Here is a 25,350-nt window from a genome sequence, read left to right on the forward strand (position 1 = left end):
AAACACAATTTTGGTTCTAGCCAAACGTTGTTGAATAGATATCCTGATAGATAGAGCAATGAATGTGGACAGCCATGGGTCCAAGCTCTTCTGTATGGTAGCCTCAGGACAGGCAGCGTCCTTGAATACTGTTGTGACCTGAGAGTACTAATCACAGCAAAGCTTTCTTCACATAACTGTTCAGAATGGAGCAGTATACACAGAGCTGTGCCCAGAGATGTGTGCTTATACCAAGTATCCTCGAGAAGCACGTAAACCTAACAGGACCCTCCCAGGGCAATTGAGAAAGGGCTGTATATCTGTGTCTAATGTGTCTGGAGGGGGAGGGGAACTTAACATTAGTCTGTAAGAGTGGTTGTCTTGCCACAAACTTCAGAGTCATTCAGGTAAACAGGTGAAATAGTGTCGTTGCATGAGTGGTAGAGGTACAGGGAGCGGCACTGACAGGGGCTGCCTAGGGGGAGGCAAAGAGAGGTGTTTCCTTAAGGATGGGAATTGATGGCATCAAATGTTGACCACATGAACATTAATTGTACAATCTGAGTACATTTCTTTGCTCTTTAGTGTATTCTTTCTGGAAAATAATCACTAGAATGGACCTGGCAAGACTTTATTTTGTGTTTGGTACATCTGCACTCCAGGCAGCAGTAAGTTGCCATGTAGGTGCTAGCAATTGACCTCGGGACCTTTGGAAGACTGAGTGCTCTTAACCATGGAGCCATGTCTCCAGCCCATCAAGACTCTTGTTCAGTCAATTACATAGTTAGTTCCATCCCCCTGGGTTGGAGAAAAGTTATAAGTTGTTGAACAGATGTAGGACATTATGGAGACTAGCTTGAGAGAATTAGTTAAGTGACCTCTGCTGAGAGAGCAGACATGGAGAAGTGCACGTGTGCAGAAGAGCTAGAATTTAGTTTTGAACAGTTACACTTGAATTTTCCTTAAAACTTAGAAAAATAAAACAAATCCCTTAACCCACATACAGATGTGCAGCATATTTAAACTCAGGGTTTCTGGAGTCTAGAAACTGACATTGAGCCTATTCACTTCTCCAAGTCAGTCTCAGTCCCAGTCCCTTCCTCCCTCCCTCCCTCCCTCCCTCCCACTCTCTCCCTTCCCCCCCCCCCATAAAAGCCTTGCACTCAAATGTATGAAAACGTAGTCTTTATTTGCTATAAGTTGTAAATATTTTTAAAGTTTGATATTCATTTTGCATGATATATTACAGCATATTTTCTTATATTCTATCTATTAGTGCTAAAATAGTTTTTGGACTTTTTGGGTGTTTTTGTTGTTGTTGTTTTGTTTTGTTTTGTTTTTTGAGACAGGGTTTCTCTGTGTAGCCTTGACTATCCTGGACTTACTTTGTAGACCAGGCTGGCTTCGAACTCACAGTGATCCGCCTGCCTCTGCCTCTGCCTCCCAAGTGCTGGGATTAAAGGTGTGCCCACCACCACCCAGCTGGACATTCTTTTTAAATTGTGATTGAGTGCTTGATTGATTGATTTTGGCCAATGACAACCATTTCTGGTTCTAGCCCATCTGTTTTGGCATGGGAAGAAATCTGTTTAATACATGTAGGTGAGCAATAGCAGAAAAACTACCTAAAGCCCTGTGCCTTCAGGCATAGAAAAGTAAGAGGAGAGCTTGGAGCTGCGTGTTCTGATCAGCAGCCAAGCACAGGGAGCAGCCGTCCTGGTTGGCAGTGGGAAACAAGAAGCTCCTGCTGGCTTCGCTCTTCACCCCACACAAAACCCTCTTTACTTGCAGCCTCTTGTTCTGGATTTTGTTTCAGGCACAGCAGAGGTAAAGTGCTTGTAGCAGTTAGAACGCAAGCTTTCCCCTGGGCTGCTTATTGTTCTATGGGAGCAGCCAGGTTTTGGTACAGTTCTTAGAGTTTGTAACTTACTGACTGAAAGCCAGTTGTAATTGTGGTCCGTTTTCTTTGTTGTGCAGTGCTGGGAATCAAACCCCAGGCTTCTTACACTAGGCTCTGAGGAACATGTTTTAAGCAAACTAGGAGATTCTGAGTGTTCGTCCAAATGAAATTCCCAGTTTCCCCAACTCTGAAAGGCAGTCCAGTCCAATGAGCTCCACTTAGACCTTAGGAGGATTTCTGGTGGTTAGAGGAAAGCCAGCATTCCTCAGGAACTTGTGAAACTAGTTTGCATCTACCAGCCCAGGTCATTTCCCTCAGCTCCCACCTATTAGAATAGCAAAGTGCATGCTGGTAACACATTTCTACAGCCCTCTCCGCTCCTCCCCGCTTCTCCCCACAGCTGCTCATCCTTCTCACCATGTTCTCTCTGCTCTGTTCTGCTTCTCTCGCTGTTTTTCTGCCGCTTATCCCCTGCTATCCTCCCCTCTCGCAGAGATAGCCGAGGCCATGTCTAATCTCCCTCTCTCTGTGCTGTGGACTTTTTCAGATCTTTCTCTCATGTCTACAATGTAAAAAGCCTTCCCCTTAACCATCCCATGGACAGTCATGTCAGTGTACACAATAAACAGTGTTTATAACATTGCGTGCTGGAGAAATAGGTATCTCACAAATCAATGAAATGAGTGCAGCTGATAAGCTTGTCTTTACAGTAGTTACTGATGGCATCTTTTTGAGGTAGGGTCTCACTATGTCACCTTAGCTGGCTTGAAACCTGCTGTGTGAACCAGAATAGTCTCAAACTCATAGCCCTATCTTGCTGCCTCTGCCTTCCAAGTGCTGGGATTTGAGGCGTGTGCCACCATGTCTGGCTTTTGTGTTTTGAGATGCTGTGGATCAAACCCAGGGCTTTGCATTTGCCAGTCAAGTGTTGTATCGCTAAACTACCCCTAATATGTTTTAATATTAAAATACCTTAAGAGTAAAATACCTTAAGAGTAGATTTAACCCCACTCCCAAAAGATGGTTCTAGAAGGAAAACGTTTACAGCTGGTAGTTATTTAGTTATCAAAGTTCAGCTATGCTAAAAACCATCAGGAAGCAAGGCCCACTCTTAGATTCAGAAGTAATAATGACATGTATCATGTGGTATTAAAACCATAGTGTGGGAGGTCTTACCCGGCTCTAAGATCAAACCCTGAGGCTGAGCACACTGTGAGTAATAATAATAAAAATAACTTGAACTTCTCACCCATAATAAGCACGGCTTTTTAATTTGAAGTAGTGGTTACAGGCAGACACACCACAAGAAATTTGTCTTCATAGCTTACATTCTATAAACTACTGAACTTTGCATATTGGATTATACACTGTCTTTCTTAGGTAACTTAAGCACTTGACACTCCTGTGCTGTTGTGCCCGGCCTCCTCCTTCCCTTTTAGCTTTGGCAACCATTTCACAGTAGTGACTTTCCAGGTTGCTAAGGGCAGAGATAGGTGGGACTTGTGTGAGGAATCAACAGTCCCGTCTGTGGGGTTTTCCTGCTGTTCTTGTTTTGTGTTTTTGAGACGAGGTCTCAGTATGCAGGCCTGGAACTCAGTTATGTAGTCCAGATTGCCCTGACTGTCCCAGAATGTCCTCTGTAGACCAAGCTGGCCTCAAACTCTCAGCGATCCGCCTGCCTCTGCCTCCCAAGTGCTTGGGATTAAAGGCGTGCCCCACCACGCCTGGATTTTATTCTTCTTGCTTGGCTGAAACTTTGTCACACGTTTCCCTTTTCCTATAACCCCTACCTAACTATCATTCCTCCCATCCATGAGTTTGACTGCTTTAGATATGTCCTATGAATTAAGGAGTAGCCGTCTTTCTGTGACTGGCTTACTTCCATGTGTATACCACATGTTTACGTAAGTGTCTGTCTGGGTCGTTAGCAGACCATGGCAGCTAGGGATAGTGCTACTGTGAACATGAGAGTTAGTGTTGTTGTCTATTCAAGGTCTTGATTTACGTTTGTTTGGAAAATATCCAGTAGTAGGGTTGCCAGCTGACGCAGGGATTCTGTTTGAATTGTCCCTGAAGAGCCTCCACCCTGCTTTTCCGTTGCAGCAGCATCGTTGGCATCCCTAGCAGCAGCATCTATGCTGACCCTGTTTTTCCATGTCCTTGTCTATACTTTGTTGTTTGTTTTGTGAATCATTTTAAAAGGTCTCAAATGGCATAGTGTGGTTTTCAATCACATCTTGAGTTATTACTATTAATGTTGCATGTTTTTTTTTAATTGCTTCTTGACCATTTTGGGGTTTTTGTTTGTTTGTTTTGTTTGCTTGTTTTTTGGGAAATGTTTCAAAGTACTTAACCCAATTTTAAATACATTTTAAGAGGTTTGCCTTGGTTTGTTTTTTATTATTGAGCTGGCAGTATATGTTTAGAGATTAACCACTTCATTACATACATGATTTGCAGATATAGCTCCTACTGCATGGTTGGTTTTTCCTTTGTGGGTTGCTTCCTTGGCAGAGGCGCTTTACTTTGCCAGGTCTGGTTAGGTTGATTAAGTGGTGTGATAGACCTGCTTGTTGTCTGCCCAAGAAATTTCTCTCTTCCTTGTGAGTTCAGAAACCTCGGTTACAGAGGTTTGCATTTTTCACTTGAGTTTTTCTGGATTCTTATAGAAATATGTCAGCTTAGATAGGTAAATTATATTTGGATGAAAACAGTTATTCCCAACTAAACAAATGGCCACAGATTTGCTGTTTGTTTTGGTTTTTTTTTCTTTCACTGTTTTCAACTAGATACTTATAGTGTCACTGTTTTTTCTACATGTGCTCTATAATATGTTTTTAAAAACACATAATGGAAACTTTAACACCTAATCTCGTCATGTTTTCATTGTATCAATAATTTCCTACAATTACATGGTAAATACATGTGATTTAATTTTTGTCTTATGTTTCAACAGAAGGAGAATATATTAAAATGTTCATGCGAGGTCGGCCAATCACAATGTTCATTCCTTCGGATGTTGACAACTATGATGACATCAGAACGGAACTGCCTCCTGAAAAGCTCAGGCTGGAGTGGGCGTATCCTCCTCAGACATGAGAGAGCAAGTCTGCTTGCTTTTTCCTAAGCCAGGAGGAATAAAACATTACTACCTTAAGAACCACTTGAGAAATTTGAAAGGAGTCAGTATCTCTAAAACATGTTGGATATATTTTGCTAATAGGAATTTAAAATCATCAGAATTAATACATCTGGGACAGCAGCATTCCATGAGCTCTGCAGCCAGTAGCAGTGGTGTGGCAGGAGAGGTTCCAGGCTGGACCTGGGAGGACAGTGTCCGAGGGCTGGCTCTGCTCTTGTCCTTGTGAACTTCAGTGATCTCATAAAAAGGGTTAACGCCTGCCTCACAGGGCTGCTATAAAAATTTAAAGCACTGATTTGGCATTTTGTAACCTATGAAATTATGTGTTCTATATGGCAAATCCTTTTGTTTGTTTTGAGACATGAGGTCTTGCTGTGTCTCCCTACACAACCTTGGACTCAGTGTGTAGCCTAGGGCAGCTACATCATAAGAGTCTTCCTGCCTCAGCTTTTCAAGAGCACTACCTCATGACTATCATGAATCATTAAGAGCTCAGATTGGCATGGATGGTTGTGATTCTGAAGCTGACTACTTCTCTGCCAGGCTCAGGTACACAAGAGAGTTTAATACTGAGCTTTCCTAATTCCACCTGGAAAATCTCATCTGTAGCCGCTGAAGACCGCTGTGAAACGGAAAGAGACCAGCTGTGTAAACTCAGTTCTCTGTCTCTGTTCTGTGCTTCCGTCTCCCACGCTCTTTAAATTCCTTATATTGGGCAAATTTAAATTAGCTTGAAAAAGCTCAGCAGTCCTGGAGTTTGGCCCAGGTTTTGTTGCCGTTCCGTACAGCAAACTGGTTAGCTAGCTCTTATCATTGTAGTCCTAGCATACACGTCACCTTCCCAGATGGGCCGCCTTAGGTCTTGCTCCTGCTACTTAAGTAGGGTCTCCATGTATGCGTCCTCCTAGCATACTGTCACCCAAGCCCCACAGCTGATCTGTCAGAGCTGTGTGGTTAGCACTGTGCGTGGTACATACTAGGAGCTCAGGGGGTATTTGTCCAAGGAATGTGGGCATTCAGACAAATAGAGTAAGAGACTTAGGGTTGGGCAGGAGAGGCGGATGTGAGTGTCCTGGCTCTAGTCCAGTTCTCTCTCCACTGTGCCCTGGTGGTCCCCTTAAGACTCTTGAATATTTGCTTTAAAACCTTGACTTTTCATTTAAGATATGGTTATCGAGGCAAGGACTGCCGAGCAAATGTGTACCTGCTTCCTACAGGGGAGATAGTTTATTTCATCGCATCAGTAGTGGTACTATTTAATTATGAGGAGAGGACTCAGCGACACTACCTGGGTCATACAGACTGCGTGAAATGGTTGGTATCAGTTACCATTTGCCAATTTTGTGCTTGCCCACTTTCATTTAGTTGCTGTTATTTAAGTTGTACTGAAATTTACTACTGGGAAGTTTAGAATATAAGTAAAGATGTTATGGGTATTCTATGGAATATATTTTTTTAAAGTAAAGAAGTCATTAACGTTCTTCAACATACTGTGGTATCAATAGCAATAGCATACAGTGCTCTAAATCTCAGTTGTACTCTCCCCTGCTGCCTCGGGTCCTTCTTAGTCTCTTTTCTCTGGTCTGTCGTATGAAATCCACGTAGAGTAGACTGGGCTCCATGAATTCCTGGAAGTAGTTTTTCGTACATTACTTAGTATTTATTGAGAGCTCATTCTATGTGATAAGTTGTGGGCTTTGGGTTTTCCCTTCAGAGAGAGAGAAGCCATAAGCCGAATGGGATCCTTAGTATCCTGTGTGGTGTCAGGCTATAATAGCAGCGGTCCCCCCCCCCCCCAAGACAGGGTTTCTCTGTGTTAGCCTTGGCTGTCCTGGACTCGCTTTGTAGACCAGGTGGCCTCGAACTCACAGGGATCTATCTGCCTCTGCCTCCCTGAGTGCTGGGATTAAAGGAGTGTGCCACCACCACCCAGCCCAGCAACGCTCTTCTTAAACTCTTGGCTTGGCCTTGGGTTCACTCACTGAGTGTTACTAGAATCCACTGTTCTCTCACAGTTACAGGCTTAGCTTCTGAACACTGTTCTGACAACTAGATAAGAATTTTTCTTATAAATGCTAGGATACTGCATAGATGATATTCGGCCTTCAGAAAGATTAAATACCTTTATACTTGCAAAATTACACATGTACAGATCTACGGAATGTTCCAAGAGTAGGAGTTAGAAGCGTCTCACATCGCACCTGTGACTGTTGCACATAGCTGCAGTGTGTGTGGAGGTCAGCTTGCTGAGCCCCTGTCTTAGAAACAGCAGTAACAGGGAAGGAAGAAGCACTGCACGTGTTAAAAAAACAGGCAGGCAAGTGTGTTCTCTCAGTTGTGTAGGAGGAAAATGTGGTGCAAAATCTTATTTTGGTTTCTACATATGTAAAGTATTTCCTACAGTTTCTGGTGAAAGAAGCTGTGTAGTTCCTTTAAGTGGTGCCAGAGGTCAATGTGAAGGGAAAGGTAGGAAAAAGACTTCCTCTATTTTTTAAATTTTAATTTTTTTGTTTGAGAGAGCAGAGTTAAATACAGCAAAATGTTAATGTGCTACAATTTTTAAAAATTATTTATCATTTATTTATGTTTTGTGTGCATTGGTGCTTTGCCTGCATGCATGCATGTGTGAGGCTATTGAATCCCTAGGCCTGGAGTTATACAGTTGCCAACTGCCATGTGGGTGCTGTGAACCTGGATCCTCTGGAAGAACAACCAGTGCTCTTAAATCACCGAGTTATCTCTCCAGCCCCTAGAGTTTTATTTTTAACATAATTGCTCTCAATGCAGGATATAAATTATTTAAGAAGGAAACATATCAGAGAAGTATTGGTAAACTCTAGCCTCCTGAGAAATGAAAACCTGATACCATTTACGCCAGATTGTTGAAACATTTCAGAAGACACAATTCTTAACATAGAGAAGTTGTAGAAGTTTGGAACATTTTTATCTCATGTGACAAATATTGTTCTTCTGGAAAATAATAAGCAATATATAACAGGAACAAAAATTCTTTCAGTTGAGCTGATGCCTCAGCAAGGGAGCCAAACTGACAAGCTGAGTTCAGTCCCTATGGCCTGCAGGATAGGAGCGCACTAACTCCTGCTGCCTGCCTCTGCTCTCTGCATGCCTTCTCCCCATAAATAACCAATTGGTTTAATAATATAGGAGAGTTCTAGAGAGGCATGAGGGCAGTGGTTTGTTTTGTTTTTTAATAAACAGGAGCTAGAGAAATGGCTCAGTGTTAAAGTTGGCTATGCAGATATGGGCCCGAGTTATAATCCCCAGCACCCATGTAAAAGCTGAGCACAGTACATGCCTGTGACTCCAGTGGTGTGGGATGGGGACATGCAGCCTCCTGCTGGCTGTCCAGCCAGTCTAGCCAGACATCAAGCTCCAGGTTCAGTGACAGACTCCACCCTGTCTCAAAAAACAAGGTGGGGTGGCCGTGAACTAGGTCAGTGAGTGGAGGTAAACATGGCACACACACTCACACTCACACATGTAAATAAGTATATCTTTTAAATAAATACATATCAGGCTGTGGAGATAGCTCAGAAGGATCTTGCCAAAGAACCTGACCATGTGAACCTTATGGTGGGAGGACTGCACCAACTCCTCTTCTCTGACCTCCACATTCTTGCATGTACTTAGACACACATGCGTCAACTTGCACACTCAAGTAAATGTAATAAAATTTTTAGTTGCAAATATTTAGTGAGGTGGAGAATAATAGAGGAAGACACCCAACATTGTCCCCTGGCCTCCCCCGGGGTAGGCTTACACACCTACACAGGCATGCACACACGCACGCACGCGCGCACACACACACTTTGTGGTTGATTATGTGTGTACCATGGTGAGTAAGAGCACAGTTACTATACTATTTTTTGTTTTCATTTACAATTTGTTGCCCAGAGTTAGATTTACAAAAACGTAACATTAAGAACTAGTTGCAGGTCGGTAGAATTATATTAGAAGATGTTTACTGCTGCTTTTTGTTTGAAAAAAAGTTAGAAAGGCCAAATACTAAAGAATTGTTACTTTAGTAAACATATAAGGATTGTATAAGGATAGCGCTAAACTTACATTTTAATAGATGAAAATTACACTGGGCCATACTGAACTTCATAAAACCATGTAAACAAGTATAAAGACTAAAAAGGAATTTGAAAAGATGAAAATGGTTTCCATTCTTACTATACAAAATTATGAATAAATATTTTCTGTGAATTCAATATTCCATTACCTTATTAAGATTAATAAAGAAAAATAGAAGTTTGCTTAATTTACTAATAAAAATAAATAGATCAGGTGTTTTTAAGACCGAAAACAATTTGCTTTAAAAATGTTGATACAAAGGTGCCCTTATGCTGTTTTACATGTTTCTGTATTTAAAGTTACTGTTAATACTGCTTTTTAGCCTTGCTATACATCCTGACAAGATTAGGATCGCAACTGGACAGATAGCCGGAGTGGACAAGGACGGAAGGGTAAGCAGCCATTCTATGCCTCTGCACCTGCCTGCTGTTAGAAAGACTGACTGGCGCCAGCTACCTGATCTTATTCCCTGGAAGTTTATAGAAAAGCTTCTCTAGTATTAGCAGGGGAAAGATATTAGAATTAGAATTAGAAGGTCTTAAAATAAAGGATTCAAGCCAGGCAGTAGTGGCGCACGCCTTTAATCCCAGCACTGGGGAGGCAGAGGCAAGTAGATCTCTGAATTCAAGGCCAGCCTGGTGTACAGATGAAGTCTAGGACAGCTGGGGTTGTAACACAGAGAAACCCTGTCTCAAAAAAACATATATATATTCAAATTAATGTTTTCTTTATAAACATTCTCCCTAGAGAAACTTTTTACATGTGAAAATGGAGGGACTCGTGCTTGTTAAAAGTTAAATTTGTTGGACTGGAGAGATGGAGATGGCTCAGAGGCTAAAAACACTGTATGCTCTTCCAGAGGTCTTTAGTTCAATTCCCAGCATGCTCTTCCAGAGGTCTTTAGTTCAATTCCCAGCAACTATATGGTGGCTCACAACCTTCTATAATGAGATCTGGTGCCTCTTCAGGCATGCAGGTGTACATGTAGGCAGAACACATAATTTAAAAAAAAAAAAAAAAGTAAACTTGTTAAACTAAATTCTTCTTAGCTGATGGGACCTCTTGGTTTTATGTATTAGGTTACCATGAAAAGTTTCAGCTACTGTTTGGTTTCACTAAACTGTTTTAGGTGATGTCTCACTTCTGAGATCAGCAGTGAGTGTTGATGACTACCATATGTACATGGCGTTCTCTGGGTTCAGCTTCTATAAAGAAAAGCCCAAAGTGGGAGGGTTATATTAGATGGTTTCAAAGATCCTTCCAAGACAGGGTTTCTCTGTGTATGCCTGCCTGTCCTCAACTCGCTTTGTAGAACAGGCTGGCCTTGAACTCATAGAGATCTGCCTGCCTCTGCTAGGATTACAAGCCAGTTTCATATTCTTTCAAGGATTGTTTCCATAGCACTTAGTAGACAATCAGGTTTTTTTTTTAATATACTTTTATTTTATTACACGTGTATAAAACAAACTACATACAACAGGGAGAACCATGTGACAATCATGGACAATCAGGTTTTTTAAAGGTACATTATATCAAGAATAAAGGTTCTACACTAAAAATGAGGTATCAGGTATGGATGGTCACCCGTATCTGTAGTACCTGCTTCCTGGTGGCCTCAAGCAAGAGGCCTGCTTGAGTTTAAGAGTTTGAGATGAGCCTGGATAAAATTTTAAGATCCTGTCTCAAAAATAGCAATGTACACAGAACATATTTTGAGTTCTAATTCCACCTTCTAGTGGCTGTAAAAGCTGGTTTCAGTCTCTGGATCTCGGTCTCCAAATCTCCAAAGTGACATCACAGATTATGAGGATCAAGTGATTTTGCATATGGCATCCACTGAATCATGTGTGCAACATTAAATGTGCAAATCATTTGCTGCTATGATCATATGTCCTTATTTTGATAGTATGAAGGGGGGAAGTACCTATACAAGATTCTCTGGAGACATATCTGAGTCAAATGGCTTTTGTCTTACTAAGATGGCAAGTTGCCCTGGGTGTGGTGGCTCATGCCTTTAGTCCCAGCCCTCAGGAGGCAGAAACAGGTGGATCTCTGAGAGTTTGAGGCTAGCCTGGTCTACAGAGTAAGTTCCGAGACAGCCAGAACTACAAAACAGTGAGACTTGGTCCAAAAACAAACAAACAAAAACAAACAAAAAATATGACAGATTTCTGCTAGATGGGAGTCTTGTACACACCTGCACCCGCCTGGATATGCTAGTCTTCACTTGTGTTTTGCAGCCTCTGCAACCCCATGTCAGAGTGTGGGATTCAGTAAGTCTTTCCACTCTGCATGTTATTGGACTTGGAACTTTTGAGCGTGGAGTAGGATGCCTGGATTTTTCAAAAGCAGTAAGTTACAGTTATTTTTTTAAAGTAAGCAAGCTAAGCCTTGTTTTGTTTTGTTTTGTTTTGTTTTGTTTTGTTTTTGTATGTGCATGATTGTGTATCCATACAAAAATGAGATGCTAGTTATTTTCAGCATAGCTAGTGTTAAATATTATTAAATAGCTAGTGTTGTAATGAAGTATTAAATTTGATTTAGATAGGATCAAGTTACTAAGTTTATATTTAATTTGTCTGTCTTAGTCAGTATTCTATTGCTGTGAAGAGACACCATGACCATAACTTAATAAATGCTTATAAAAGAGAATACTTCATTGGGGCCTGCTTACAGTTACAGAAGTTTAGCCCATTGTCATCTTGGTGTGGAGCATGGCAGCATGCAGGCAGACATGGTAGCTGAGAATTCTCCCTCTGGTTCCACAGGCAGCTGAGAGAGACTCTGGGCTTGGCATGGGCTTCTAAAACCTCAAAGCCCACCTCCAGTGACACACTTCCTCCAACAAGGCCACACCTCCTGATCTTCTCACATAGTACTGCTCCCTGGTGACCAGGCACTCAACCCTGCGCTGTCTAGCCGTTCTCATTCAGACCACTGCATTGGCCTTGTCCTGAGATGGAGTAGAGGGGGAAGATGTGTAGAGGACTATAAACAGGAGTGCAGTACAGATTGAGATAAGCACTAAGATGTGTTTTCATTCCAATTTGAATCATGGAGATGTCCATCTAACTAGGAAACGCAGACATGATACTTCATTTCTATATTAAAATAATCTTTTCTGGATGTCACATGAGAGAAAGGAAACAATCAGATCTTTGTATTCTGTAAAAATCCTGAATTATTTTACTTCTGAATTAATGATGTATTAATTTTGTGTGTAGTGATTTGGAGAAATGGCTCAGTGGTTAAGAGCACTGGTTGCTCTTACAGAGGACCTGGTCTCAGTTCCCATGATCCATATGGTGGCTCAGAACCATCTCTAACTCCAGTCCCAATGGGTCTGGCCCCCTCTTCTGGTCTCAGCGGGTACCAGACACACATGTGGTGCACATGTATACATGCAGGCAACACAGACCTGTGCAGAGACATTTTAAAAGCAGAACATTTAGTTGAGTTTACCAACTTTGCTAGTTTGAAGGCAGTGAATGACAAGGGTCTGACAAGCCAAGAGAAGGGAAGATATGGAAACAAAAGCATTGATAGCAGGAGCCGCTGCCATGAATTTGGTGCCATTGTTTAATACTGAGACTGTCTAGAGTAGCCACACTCTGGCTTTCCTTTATCCTGATAACCATTTCAGTAGAGACAGGGACGGGAAGAGAAGCGGCCGCTGCCCTCCATCTTCACTGTAGCGTTTCTTTGTTCCAGAGACATTTTGAGGCATATACCACAGGTGCTACTAGAAATAAATTGTTTGACATCATCCGTAGTTCTTTCTTAAACCTCTGTAGTCCATGTGAATGAAGGTGGTTTCAGAAAAATATTTATTTCAATATCTTACTTACCTATGTTAATATAAACCAAGTGTGTCACAAAAGCTGAAATCAGTGAGCTTTAAAATAGCATTTAATTTTAGCATGTTCTATCAAACTATTTAGAGTTCATCAGGCAAAAGTACATGAAGCTACGTGTACTTCTTCGCAGCTTCTGCATGGAGAAATGCCTTGAGTATTTTCTAGCAGCAATAAGGAAGCATAAGATGATGAAGAGACTGGGAGAGCCTCAAAAACTGGGGCTGTTGTCAGATGCTAGCCAGTGACAAACCGGAGAGTGGTAACCAGTTCAGGCCTAGAACTGGATGTAGGAAAAGGCAGGTTTTGTAAATAGTATAGTCAGTTGTGTCTCAAAGAAGTTTGACAAATTTTTCATTATCTCACTATTAGTAGTTTTAATAATGGCATTTTTCTTCAAATTTACTTTCACTTAGGATTCAGGTGTTCATTTATGCGTTATTGATGACTCCAATGAACATATGCTGACTGTATGGGACTGGCAGAAAAAATCGAAAGTAGCAGAGATAAAGGTAAATCAAAATAAACTTTGGCGGTTGTATTAGAGTCCATTATTTGACAAGTATTTGGACTTAGAGCCTATCCAGGCTATAGGAATAAATTCACAGCTCATATGTGTTGGTTTGTTTTTGTTTTTTGTTTTTTCAAATTGATCAGGATTCTGTGGTATTAACACTACAGTTAGATAAAACAGCAGTGGACTGAAGCGTTTCATATTTCAGGAAAAGTCATGTCCAGTCTCTGTTAAAACTGTCTCTGTTTGGTTGTTGCCTCTTAATGAGTTTGTAATTCAGTCTCTTTAAGGCTTTGTAAATCTTAATAACTGAAGATATATAAAAAAAAATGAGGGTTTTGTCCAGTACTGGGGAGGCAGAGGCAGGCGAATCGCTGTGAGTTCGAGCCCAGCCTGGTCTACAAAGTGAGTCCAGGACAGCCAAGGCTACACAGAGAAACCCTGTCTCGAAAAAACAACAACAACAACAACAAAAAAAAAATGAGGATTTTATGTAAGATAATAGAAAGTGCCATACATTTAGAGGGATTAGAATTTATAAGTGCTGTAAAATAGTGTGGGCCCATTGTGTGGCTCGGGCTGACTTGTAAGTTAGTGCCACAGTTATAGTGCATTGGCCATGGCTAAGTCATGGAAGAAGAATGTGTTCCCTGGGCTAGAGAGATGGCGCAGCAGGTAGAACTAAGAAAGGAAGAGTGTACTTTTGCTCCTTGTCTCTTTTGTCAGGGTTAGTTTTGGTAAATTGGAAGTGTTCAGCTTTTTGGCTTAAGAAAATGGGTTTTTGTTGTTGCTTTATGTATATACGACTTTAAAATAAGCAGAGCACATCTGACTGTACTTGAATATGGCAGTCAGAAACCTCATACCTTAAAAAACATAAATGAAGACACGATCTTTCAGCCATTACTGGTCTGTATAGTTCACACTGCTGAAGTGTAGGGAAGTTACAGCAAAAGGAAATAATAGGTAAGGTTTTCTCTTTGTAGTAAGGTCTATCAAGGTGAATTCTGGGTTCCCGCCAGCCGTGCTGCTTGTGCAGCGCCCTACTGCCGACCCTCACTGAGGGAGGGCACTGCTGTCTGACTCGACACCACACAATGCACCTCCAGCCCTGATTCCCAGGCGTCATATATGAGTGTCCTCTCCTGCAAACTGCAGTTCATGTGTGGCAGTCTCCTGATTGTCTCGCCTAGTCCCACCCAGTGTTGCCTCCCAGTGTGGACACCATGTTCACCCAAGACCAAGGTCGTCTTTCTTGTTTCTTCCCTCCTTTCTCTCATCCAGATGCCCCAGACTCTTAGATGTCTATTTGCAGAGAAGGTAACTGTAAAGCAACTAAAGCTTAACTTCAAAGTATTTGCTCCTGTTTGGGGTAGAAAGGAGCAAAAAAAATTTTTTTAATTTCATTTGTAGACAAATGAAAGCATTTGCCAAGAACGGTGTGGCTCTGGGGCTGGATCCGGGCTTCTCTCCACCATCTTCCTCCCTGTGTGCTGCCCATGTGCCGTTCTAACAGGGGGCTTTCCTTGCTTAAGTCATAAGGATTTGAGTGCCTGATAAGTAACTTTGTACTGTGTGTAAGTTCAAAGTTCAGGATGGAGCTGCTACTACTGCTGTGTGGGTAAGTTGCTGTAGCCATTTTGGAAAGCTGTTTGGCATGACCTGCCAAGGCTGAGCGTAGGCCTACTTCCTGACACACACACCTTGTTGCTTGATTGATGTGATCTGCTCACTAGAGTGCAGATAACAGTGCCATTTACAGTGACTTGGTTTTTAAAAAAGTGCAACTTCTCTAATCCCAGTCAGCAGGAGATGTGGTCTGTCTGTCTGTCTTTCCTTTTCCAAGGAATATTTAACAGCATTTAGAGTGAACATGAATGTATCTCACAAATGTAATGTTGAAAAAATACTGTAAACATGAATGGAGTACATTGCTTGCAATTCCATTTAAGGGAAACAGACAAGAGTTTGCCGCTTTGATTTTTTAAGTGCAGGCAGAGGATAGGTAACTAGAAAGGGATCTGGGCTGTTTCTAGCTCTGGTGTTGTGAGCTTTAAGACAACACATTGGGGGCTGGAGAGATGCCGCAGTGGTTAAGAGCACTGGCCGGTCTTCCAGAGGACTCAGGTTCAATTCCCAGCACCCACATGGCAGCTCACAACTGCCGGCAATCTGACACCTTCACACAGGCATACATACAATACACATGGAAATAAACATAAATTTTAAAAGACAACACATTACTCTTGCCTCTTACTGCCATAGCGTGCTTTCCTGAAGAGGTAAGCTGTAGTTCTTACAAGTTTCTTATAAATAAATAGCATAAGATTTATATAATAATATAAGGACATCAAATTTAAAAGTGTCTTTTTTTTTTTCACAGACAACAAATGAAGTGGTTTTGGCTGTGGAATTCCACCCAACAGATGCAAATACTATAATAACATGTGGAAAATCTCATATTTTTTTCTGGACCTGGAGTGGCAACTCATTAGCAAGAAAACAGGGAATTTTTGGGGTAAGGATCGGAATGTTGTAATATCATTGGGATTGGGATATATATATATATATAAATAAAGCTAATCTTTTTAATTTTGGGGTAAGCATAAAATCACGATTTTAAGGAAAAAACTGAAAATTCTCATTTATTGTAGAAATATGAAAAACCAAAATTCGTTCAATGTTTAGCGTTCTTGGGGAATGGAGATGTTCTCACTGGAGACTCAGGTGGAGTCATGCTTATCTGGAGCAAAACGACCGTAGAGCCCCCACCTGGGAAAGGACCTAAAGGTATATCCTTCTCCTGCTAAAGTCACTGCATGGTTCTCAGCTAATGCTTAACGAGTCAGAGCGCGCTGGAGTCGTGAAAGCATTACCAACCTACCTGTTGTTTTAATGTCCTCCATAAAGACCCTTTCTAATGAAATGATTATGAATATGGAGTCTACATGTGATCATATAGAGCCTTTTCCTCCAGAAGTTTAATGTAAGAGGGAGAGAGAGAGTACCCACAAGCACACCTAGAGATATATACTAACTTATATAAAGTTTCACTCTCCCCTTGTTTGGGACTAAGCATCTGAGCAGAGCTCATGTCCTTTAAGAAGGACAGAGGGAAAGGGGAAATGAGTAAGCCATAGTTCTGTTCCCCTCTTCCCAGCCCTACTGGTAGGCCTTGGCATTCTTTCCACACATTGGCACCCACTCAGGCACGAACCAGACACACATACGAAGACGTTTTTAAAATATCCATTGCTAAATCTTTGTCAGGCTCATTTGTAGGCCTAAGAAACATAGCCACTTGGCCTGCTCACCGAGTCCCCAGCATGGGCCCTGTTCCTAGTTGGTAAGAGTGGTCTGAATCTCAGTCTCTCGCTGACATTTGAGTTGTACTTGAACAGACAGAGACAGCCTCCAGGTGTCTCCGCTCATCAAGGAAGGTAAACTTGCTTTCTATGGAAACTTCCTGTTAGACATGAGACAGAACGGAAGGATTTGCTGTTAAACTTGGGTAGACTTAGCCATATACTGAAACATAGACGTTTTGTTTTGGTGTTTGTTTGTTTGTTTGTTTGTTTGTTTGTTTGTTTTTCTCAAGACAGGGTTTCTCTGTGTTAGTCTTGGCTGTCCTGGACTTGCTTTGTAGACCAGGCTGGCCTCGAACTCAGGGATCTTCCTGCTTCTGCCTCCAGAGTGCTGGAATTAAAGGCGTGCGCCACCACACCTGGCCCGACATAAAGTTTTTAAACTCAAAGAAAATAATTTTTCTCAACAAGTATTTCAAATAATGCTTGACCTAAACTAGACCAACAGAAAGGCAAGTCTATAAGAGAAAGATTTTCAACTATAAATGTCTTGTTTTTGGTTTATAAATGAAACTTGGAGTTTGCTTAAATTTGAAACACTGAAAAAAAAAAATTAACTTAGTTACTATTTAGGCTTTGTGACCACATCCCAGCATGAAAGGAGGTGAGTGGGGCTGAGTCAGTCACAGTGTGGAGTGTGACTCCTGGTGAAGCAGTTGTTCTTTAAGCTTGCTTTCTGTTTTCTAACAACCACTGTTGTGGGAGGGTCAGATAATGTTTTGACGAAACTCTTTGACATGCTTAGAAATAGAGAGGCTGAATTAAGATCAGAAAATCTTTACTCTGTGCATTTTTCATGGGAACCATGAAACTACACCTGCTTTTTAATGGGGTTTTTGTTAGACAGGGTCTCATTATGTAGCCTTTGACTGACCTGGAATTCACAGAGATCCACAGCCTCTGCCTCCCAAGTGCTGGGAAGAAAAGTGTGCCAGGCTGGTTCTGTAATTCCCTTTTCTTTCTTTCTTTCTTTTTTTTAAAAAAATGTTTATTATTTTTTAATTTATTTTTGGTGTATGTATGTGTTTTGAGACAGTGTCTCTCTGTGTAGCCTTGGCTGTCCTGAAACTAGCACCGTAGACCAGGCTGGGATTAAAGGTGTGCGCCACCACATCTGGCTAGTTTTGTAATTTCTTACCTGTTCTCTCAGACTGCACTTACTGGTTACTTTGACCACATGTAAGGAGGGAGACGTAAGATGCGCAGGTGCTCATAGTGTAGTATTTACTCTCTCTTCCTCCCTTGGTCTCTGTCTGCTAAAGGGAGTCAGCAGTTCTCTCGTAAGCACCTAGATGCAATCAGAGCAAAGATAGATAAAACGTGTAGACAGACATCCACTGAGCATATTGTGTTGCTCAAAGCTGGGGTATGTTTAGGTGGAGGCAGCTGATCTGAGCCGTTAGTCAGTCCTTACCTTGCTCCCTGCCTGCTGTGCCATCCCATTACATCTTCGTACCATAATGCACATGGAGTCCACTGGCTGACCATATTCTAAGGATTTCAAACCCTTGTTCATTTTAGCTATTTTTACACACTTAATGACAGCTCCAATAGAAAAATTAGTTAGAAATACTAAGAGCCTTGTTTGATGCATAGTTCACATGAAATAAAGTGTGCACCTTTAAAAAGTACAGTCAGTAGTGTTCACTGTATCTACAGAGTTGTGCGCTTGGTCAGCATCTCCCAGAAAGGAACTCTGTACCAATGAGTAGCCCCGCCCATCTCTCTGGGTCTCTCTATTCTAGTTTATTGATACAGAGTAAAATGTGTGGCTTTGTATAACTAGGTTTTTGCTTGGTTCTGTTTTGTTTTGTTTATTTTATATAACATTTTAATACATAGTCCAGGCTGGTTTAAAACCCACTGTGTAGCCCAGGCTGGCCTCAAAGTCAGCAGTTCTCTCTTGGGATTATGGATGTCCACTACAGTGTCCTCCGTGATGCCTGACTATAGCTGGCTTCTTAGCATGTTTCCAAGGTTTATCATGTTAGAGCATGTTTCATTACCTCCTCCGTGACATAGTATTCCTACCTGTGTTTTGCTTATCCATTCTTCAGTTCAGTCCTGAGTCTCTCTACCTGCCACGCTGCTGTAACATGCGGAGAGTAGGTTGCTGATGACGAAGCTGAGCTCGCTGAGTACTCACCCTGTCGTTTGCTGGAGCTGTTCTCCAGAGTACACCCAAGTCTAGTGTTTTTATTTTCCCTACTGTATTAGGTGTGTATCAGATCAACAGACAAATCAAAGCTCACGATGGCAGTGTGTTCACACTTTGTCAGATGAGGAATGGGATGCTATTAACCGGAGGCGGGAAAGACAGAAAAATAATTCTGTGGGATCACGATTTGAACCCTGAAAGAGAAATTGAGGTAAGGCTAGAAATGAGACCCTAAAAATCTTGAAAGTAGTAAAACCTTTACTCATGCATTTTGTCCATTTTGAAATAGCGTTTCTGGGAAACTGATACACACTTTTACCATTCACTCCCCTCCCCCACAGGGGACAGTTTCTATGGCACAGAGTAATTGTCCTAAACAAAATAATTTGGAGTTTGAGGGTTTTATTGTTTATTTTGTAATGCAAGAAATTGACCTCGGGCTGATGCAGATTAGGCAAACACTGTATGGGCGGAGGCATTTGGAGCCCCTTCATGAGAAGAGATGCACCATTTCACTGTCATTCTGTGAGGTCACTCTTGTACCTGGTGTAACGGTCATAGTGTGTAAGTGAACTGGTCCTCATAAGGAGGCCTGCGAATGGCCTTTAAATACTTTACATTCCAATAGTCCCTTCTATCTCTAAGGGAAATGTTTCTGATCTGCCCATGAGATGCCACAATCTATGAGTACTCTTAAGTCCCTCACCCTGTGAAGTCAAGTAATTCTGTGTACTTACACTTAAATTATCAGTATATTGCCTACCATACCTGATTCAGTGTGAGTGCTGTGGAAATGCTTTACTCAGTTGTATGGGAACTAATGATGGGGGGTGGGGTCCACACATACACAGTACAGATGGGGGGTGGGGGGAGGGCGGTTAGTTGGTTGGTTTTTCCAGGCTGTCCTGGAGCTCTGTGGACCAGGTTGGCCTTGGACTCACAGAGATCCACCTGTCTCTGCCTCCCAAGTGCTGGGATTAAAGGTGTGCACTACAACCTCACGGTGATAAAGGGTTTTTTCATGGCAGTATTTTCCATCCATGGCTGAGTTAATACTTGGATGCAGAGTCTACACAGATAAAAGGGCCAATTGTGTTTTTTGATTTACTGGGATTTTTATCTTTTGGTCCTTGTAACAATCAAGAATGACTAAGGAATGAATGTATTGCCCCATGTCACAGATAAATGACTTAGGCTGAGTTATACATCCAGAAGATCATGAAACAAAGCCTAGACTGTGTTCTTCATGAGCTCAGATAGAATTTACTCCCTTCCCCCACACTTCTTTAGCTCTCGGAATCATACAGAATATAAATTTAAATTTTCCTGAGGTGGGCTGCAAGTGAGCTCACTATGAGAAGCTTGTATAGTATGTGGGAGACCTGTACTACAAAGATAATTACTATAAATGAGGCAGAGAATGTTGATAATAATACATTATGACTTCTGCGTAATAAAGTGTAATTGAACATTAAATTACAATATGATGAGACTACCGCATTGTTTCAGACTCCAGAGTCTCTTATTACCCTCTGACTGCACAGCTGTGAGCACAGCACTGCTCAGGTGATAATTATTGCCTGTGACTCTGTTTACTGTAACACCACACATGCATTTGTTCCAGGTCCCTGATCAGTACGGCACAATCAGAGCGGTTGCAGAAGGAAAGGCAGAGCAGTTTTTAGTAGGAACATCTCGAAACTTTATCTTACGGGGAACATTTAATGATGGCTTCCAAATAGAAGTACAGGTAAGCTGTTGATGCCAATGATTTCTACGTGAATTCTATGTGATTTCTTGGTTCTTACATGTTTTTAATTTCCAGGGTCATACAGATGAACTCTGGGGCCTCGCAACACATCCCTTCAAGGATTTGCTCTTGACATGTGCTCAGGACAGGCAGGTGTGCATGTGGAACTCAGTAGAGCACAGGCTGGAGTGGACCAGGCTTGTGGATGTGAGTGGTAGTTTCTCCTTGCCCATTCCTCCCAGTAGCAGCTGAAAGCAGCAAAGACAAAAGGATTAAGCATTGATTTAAACATGCTTATGGTTTGGTGAAGGGGCTGTAAGTAAGAGGGAAATGTTTGGTCTCAGTTACAGTGTGAACACACATTAAAGAAGGAAGACAGCCATGTAATTTTCTCTCAGTTTCAATGATAAAGTTATACAGATTTCATGCATTTGTGGAACATTAACTATGAAACATTTGGGCCTCTGTGGTGCTGCATTTGGATTCAGTAAACTCTGCATTGGACTCTACTGTCTTCTTCGTGAATGACATTCCAGATACTGCCTTTTCTAGCCCGAAAGAAATGTCTGCGTTCTTTGTGTATTTCTTAAGATGTTTGGTGTTCTCTATATTGTATTGTCTTGTTCTGCTGCCTGGCCACAAGCCAGTTATGTTTTCCCCTTACCAGTCAGTCCCAGAGTTCCTTTTCCAGTTGTGTTCATATAGCACTGGCTACAGTAAAGCTGACCAGAGTTTCATGATTATATGAAACAAGTTATTTTGAAAGATGTTTCTGTCCTCAGCCCCAATGGGTGTCCTTTTCTCTTCTAGGAACCAGGACACTGTGCAGACTTTCATCCAAGCGGAACAGTGGTAGCCATCGGAACACACTCAGGCAGGTAGGGTCTTTAAGTGAACCGAATGATCAGAAATAGTGGTGTGTTTGAATCATTGTTGAGTGTTGTCAAGCTCATCTGGGGAAATCATCTCATGTATAGCACACTTGGTACTGTGGCGTGTATTTGTGGTATCCTGTACTGAGCACTAAGTGAGATGTAAGTCTAGAGGGGTTTGAAGATCATGAAGACATACTGTTTGAGTAAAGGTGTCAAATAGATACACAGCCTTGTTTTGTTTTGTTTTGTTTTGTTATTGCTCTTGCTCTGATTGATTAGCTAGGAGATGGCTCAGCAGGTAAGGTACTTGCCACCAACTCTGACAGTTCAGCCCCTGGAATCAAACAAACCATCTCCTGAAAGTTGTCCTCTGATCTCCACATGCATGCCATGGCACGTGCCCCACCCCACCCCCTCACATTAAACAAATGTAAAAAAAATTAAAATCTGTTGAAAACCACTGAAATTAGCCGGGCATGGTGGTGCACGCTTTTAATCCCAGCACTTGGGAGGCAGGTGGATCTCTGTGAGTTTGAGGCCAGCCTGGTCTACAAAGCAAGTCCAGGACAGTCAGGGCTACACAGAGAAACCCTGTCTCGAAAAAGAAAGAAAGGAAGGAAGGAAGAAAGGAAGGAAGGAAGGAAACCACTGAAATAACTTTCTAACATCTGTATGGCTGTGGAGTCACTCAGGCTCAGTGCCTTACTCTAAAGGAGCTGTAAGTAGAATACGCATAAATGAGAGGGAGGACTGTAGTCCCCACACCAGCAGTGTTGGCAGTCTGCTCTGTCTGTGTGGGGTAGACATAGAGAGGACTAGACCCTTGGGCAGTTGTCATTGCTCCTTTTAGATATAACTATGTTGTTTCACACCTGGTTCCATGCTTTCAATTCATGAACCTTCCATTTTTATTTTTTCTTTGGTCTGTAAACACTTAATTTTACTGTTTAAAACCGAAAAGTTTAATACTTTAGCCATTCCAATTACAGTCGCTTAACTTTTACATCTTGGGGGTGGGGGGTCGTCACACTTAGGGCTAGGAACTAGTTTATTGTAAAACATGTCCAAATTGTGCATGAGCCAGAAAAGTGACAAGTAAAATGTTTAGGTAAGTGTCTGGGTCCATGTACAGATTCTGCATCGTGTAACCAAGTGTAAGTGCATTTAATGACTAACTCAGAGTCACCAATATGCATGATTAGTGTTGCGTTAAGGAAAGAAATCAAAGAACTCCCGTAGTTTAACCGAGAGCTGAGTTGGAGTCTCTGCTTCTCTTCCTGGTGTCTTCCTCCTTTCTGTAGCTTTTGGGTTCTGGCCTAGCTATAAACAGTCACTTGTGTGCCTGTGCCTATCTTGTCCGTCCCTAACTACGGGGTTTTGCTCTGTGTGTACTGAACAGCAAAGAAAGAAAAGCATCACGGGAGGAGGGATGAAATGTTTGGTTGTAGTTATGTATTCAGTCCTCTTGGGTGTCTATCTAGCAGACTCACCAGGTTATATATTCTGTCTTATATTTTGGTTAACTTTTATATATCCACGGTACCATTTACAGTTCAACCAGCAACCTAGAAGGGCTCCAGTTTCTCCCTGTGTTTACAGCATCTTCTTACCTGATTTAATTACCATCGCCCAACTGAGTGTGAAGTAACTTTTCAGCATGGTTTACATTTGCATTAGCTCTTTGTTTACTGTTTCAAGCGAAATGTGTATTTAAATCCTATTTTCATTTCTGAATTACTGAATTGTAAGGAATTCCTTATCAGATAAATGATTAGTTGACTTGGGCTTTTCTTCTTCTTGGCTTTATATTTTCTAATTACAAAAGTAACATTTCTTTTCATTTTCATGTGTGTGCATATCTGTATGTCTATATCTGCATGTATTCCATGTTTGTGTAGTCATCCTTGGAGGGCAGAAAAGGTACCCTGTCGCTATGTAACAGATGACTGTGAGCTACCTAGCCTTGGCCCAACCAAACATAGGTCTTCTAGAAAAGTAGCATGTACCCTTTACCACTTGTCTCTCAAGCCCCAGCATTCCTGTTAAGTTCATTTGTTTTAATCTAGAAGATCATTTAAAAAAAAGAAAAAGCAGGACCCATAGGACACACTTTATCCAAAAGATATTAGCACGGTGGCACTTGCTATGATCCTAGTATTTAAGGGGACACACGCATACACACACACACACGCGCACGCACGCGCGTCATCATGATGAAAGATGGTGTTACTTGTTGGTACTTGGCTTGCAAGTCAGCTTAGTCTATGAGAAAAGTCCATTAGGTCCTTCAGGCCACATGGAGCCTCATAGGGATGACACATTACTCCCAAATGGAAGCTTTGTTCTAACATACATGCTCTAGAGTGAGAAGTGATTAAATACAATGTGAAAAATGAGTAAGAACAGAGATTCTGGCCGTGGTGGTAACTTCTGAAAGAATGCAGTCTCTGCAGTGACAAGGGTGAGAACTCCCGCTGTGTTCTGTAGGAAAGTCATGCTTTTAACTTCATTGACTTCCTATTAAAAATTATCTTCCAGGCTAGGGAAAGGACTCAGTGGGTAATGCTCTTGATGTGTAAGGTCATGACTGGAGTTAGGCAGGCATAGCATCCAGCCCCTGAGCCTAGCACTCAGGAGGAAACAAGTTAGCTAGAATATTTGAATCTGCAACCTCCTGGGTCCAGCGAGAGACCCTATCTCAGTGGACACCCAGTGTGTATCATCTTACGGCTTCAACACAGGAAAAATTGGAAAAATTAAAATAAAAAATAAAAGTCCTATTCCAAAAATAGAAGAATTAGTCTGTTATATATTCAAAAAAGAAAAAAATTTAGAGTTTGTCTTTCATTTTTAAGTAGTTACTATCCATAGCCAGTATGGGTGTCCACACATGAGAAAGTGGTCTGGGCTCTGCTGCTTGCTAAGGTAGCTTCCAAAGAGATAAAAGCTGTATGTAGCTTTTCTAGGAAGTATTAGGGGTTTCCAGTTTTAAAATCAACAATTTTAAATAGATGAGGACATAATAAAGTTGTGATAATCGAATGAGAAACTGGAAGCCTGATATTCCCTGCAGCTCTGCGGTCTTAGTTGTCACGCCACCTGTGCCTTGTTGAATGCCGCAGTCCTCAGCACTCCGGTGGGAGCCTGAAGACCGGGAATCCCAGTTCCAAACAAACCTGCGTCTGCGGGCACTGTGAGCTGCGCCAACTGTGTTCAGTAAAAATGGACCACATGGCTTCAGTGTGCCAGCTTCCTGCTGACTGGCCTTTAAACTCAAGTGTCTGTGGAGGCTGTTAGATAACAGAGTTCATGAGTTAAATTAGCTACCTAGAAACCTCAGCCTCTCACACAAGTACTCACATTCATTCATGAATGTGTCCCTGTTCCCGCCTCCCTCCCCAGCTGGACGCTGATACTCCTCCTCGCCTCTCTCAGTGTCCACTTGATCATGCATCCTCCATCCCTAAAGGCTCCTCTACGGCTGCTGTCACTCATGTCTCCCTGTGAGTTCTGTTTGTGGCCACTCTTGGGAAGACCATTTAGTCATTCTTTTTTTCCATTGCCTCCCTTGCTCCTTCGGCTCTAGTAAAACCTTGACAACCCTTGACCCTGTCGTCTTATTTTTCTGTCTGAACAGTGCTTAGCACAGGTGCAGTTGACATTCATTGAATTCCTAAGTAGACAGGAAAACACAGTTAGGCCCATGTCTACCTAG

The 25,350-nt window shown here is 41.8% G+C and overlaps 1 protein-coding gene across 6 annotated transcripts in view; it reads left to right on the forward strand.

Annotated features, from left to right (window-relative positions):
- Positions 1 to 25,350, forward strand: part of EML4 (EMAP like 4) — a 113,433-nt gene that overhangs the window by 73,154 nt on the left and 14,929 nt on the right. For all 6 annotated transcript variants that reach the window (XM_084793279.1, XM_084793280.1, XM_084793281.1 and 3 more), the window contains 11 exons: positions 4,836 to 4,959; positions 6,186 to 6,335; positions 9,442 to 9,511; positions 11,360 to 11,470; positions 13,390 to 13,485; positions 15,871 to 16,005; positions 16,142 to 16,277; positions 19,070 to 19,221; positions 20,635 to 20,760; positions 20,836 to 20,967; positions 21,571 to 21,638. In XM_084793279.1, the coding sequence (XP_084649405.1) occupies positions 4,836 to 4,959; positions 6,186 to 6,335; positions 9,442 to 9,511; positions 11,360 to 11,470; positions 13,390 to 13,485; positions 15,871 to 16,005; positions 16,142 to 16,277; positions 19,070 to 19,221; positions 20,635 to 20,760; positions 20,836 to 20,967; positions 21,571 to 21,638 (1,300 nt within the window). The remainder of the gene's footprint in view (positions 1 to 4,835; positions 4,960 to 6,185; positions 6,336 to 9,441; positions 9,512 to 11,359; positions 11,471 to 13,389; positions 13,486 to 15,870; positions 16,006 to 16,141; positions 16,278 to 19,069; positions 19,222 to 20,634; positions 20,761 to 20,835; positions 20,968 to 21,570; positions 21,639 to 25,350) is intronic.

The sequence above is a fragment of the Acomys minous genome (genome assembly GCF_964271855.1).
Source record: "Acomys minous genome assembly, chromosome: 8".
In the NCBI taxonomy this organism is placed as follows: domain Eukaryota; kingdom Metazoa; phylum Chordata; class Mammalia; order Rodentia; family Muridae; genus Acomys; species Acomys minous.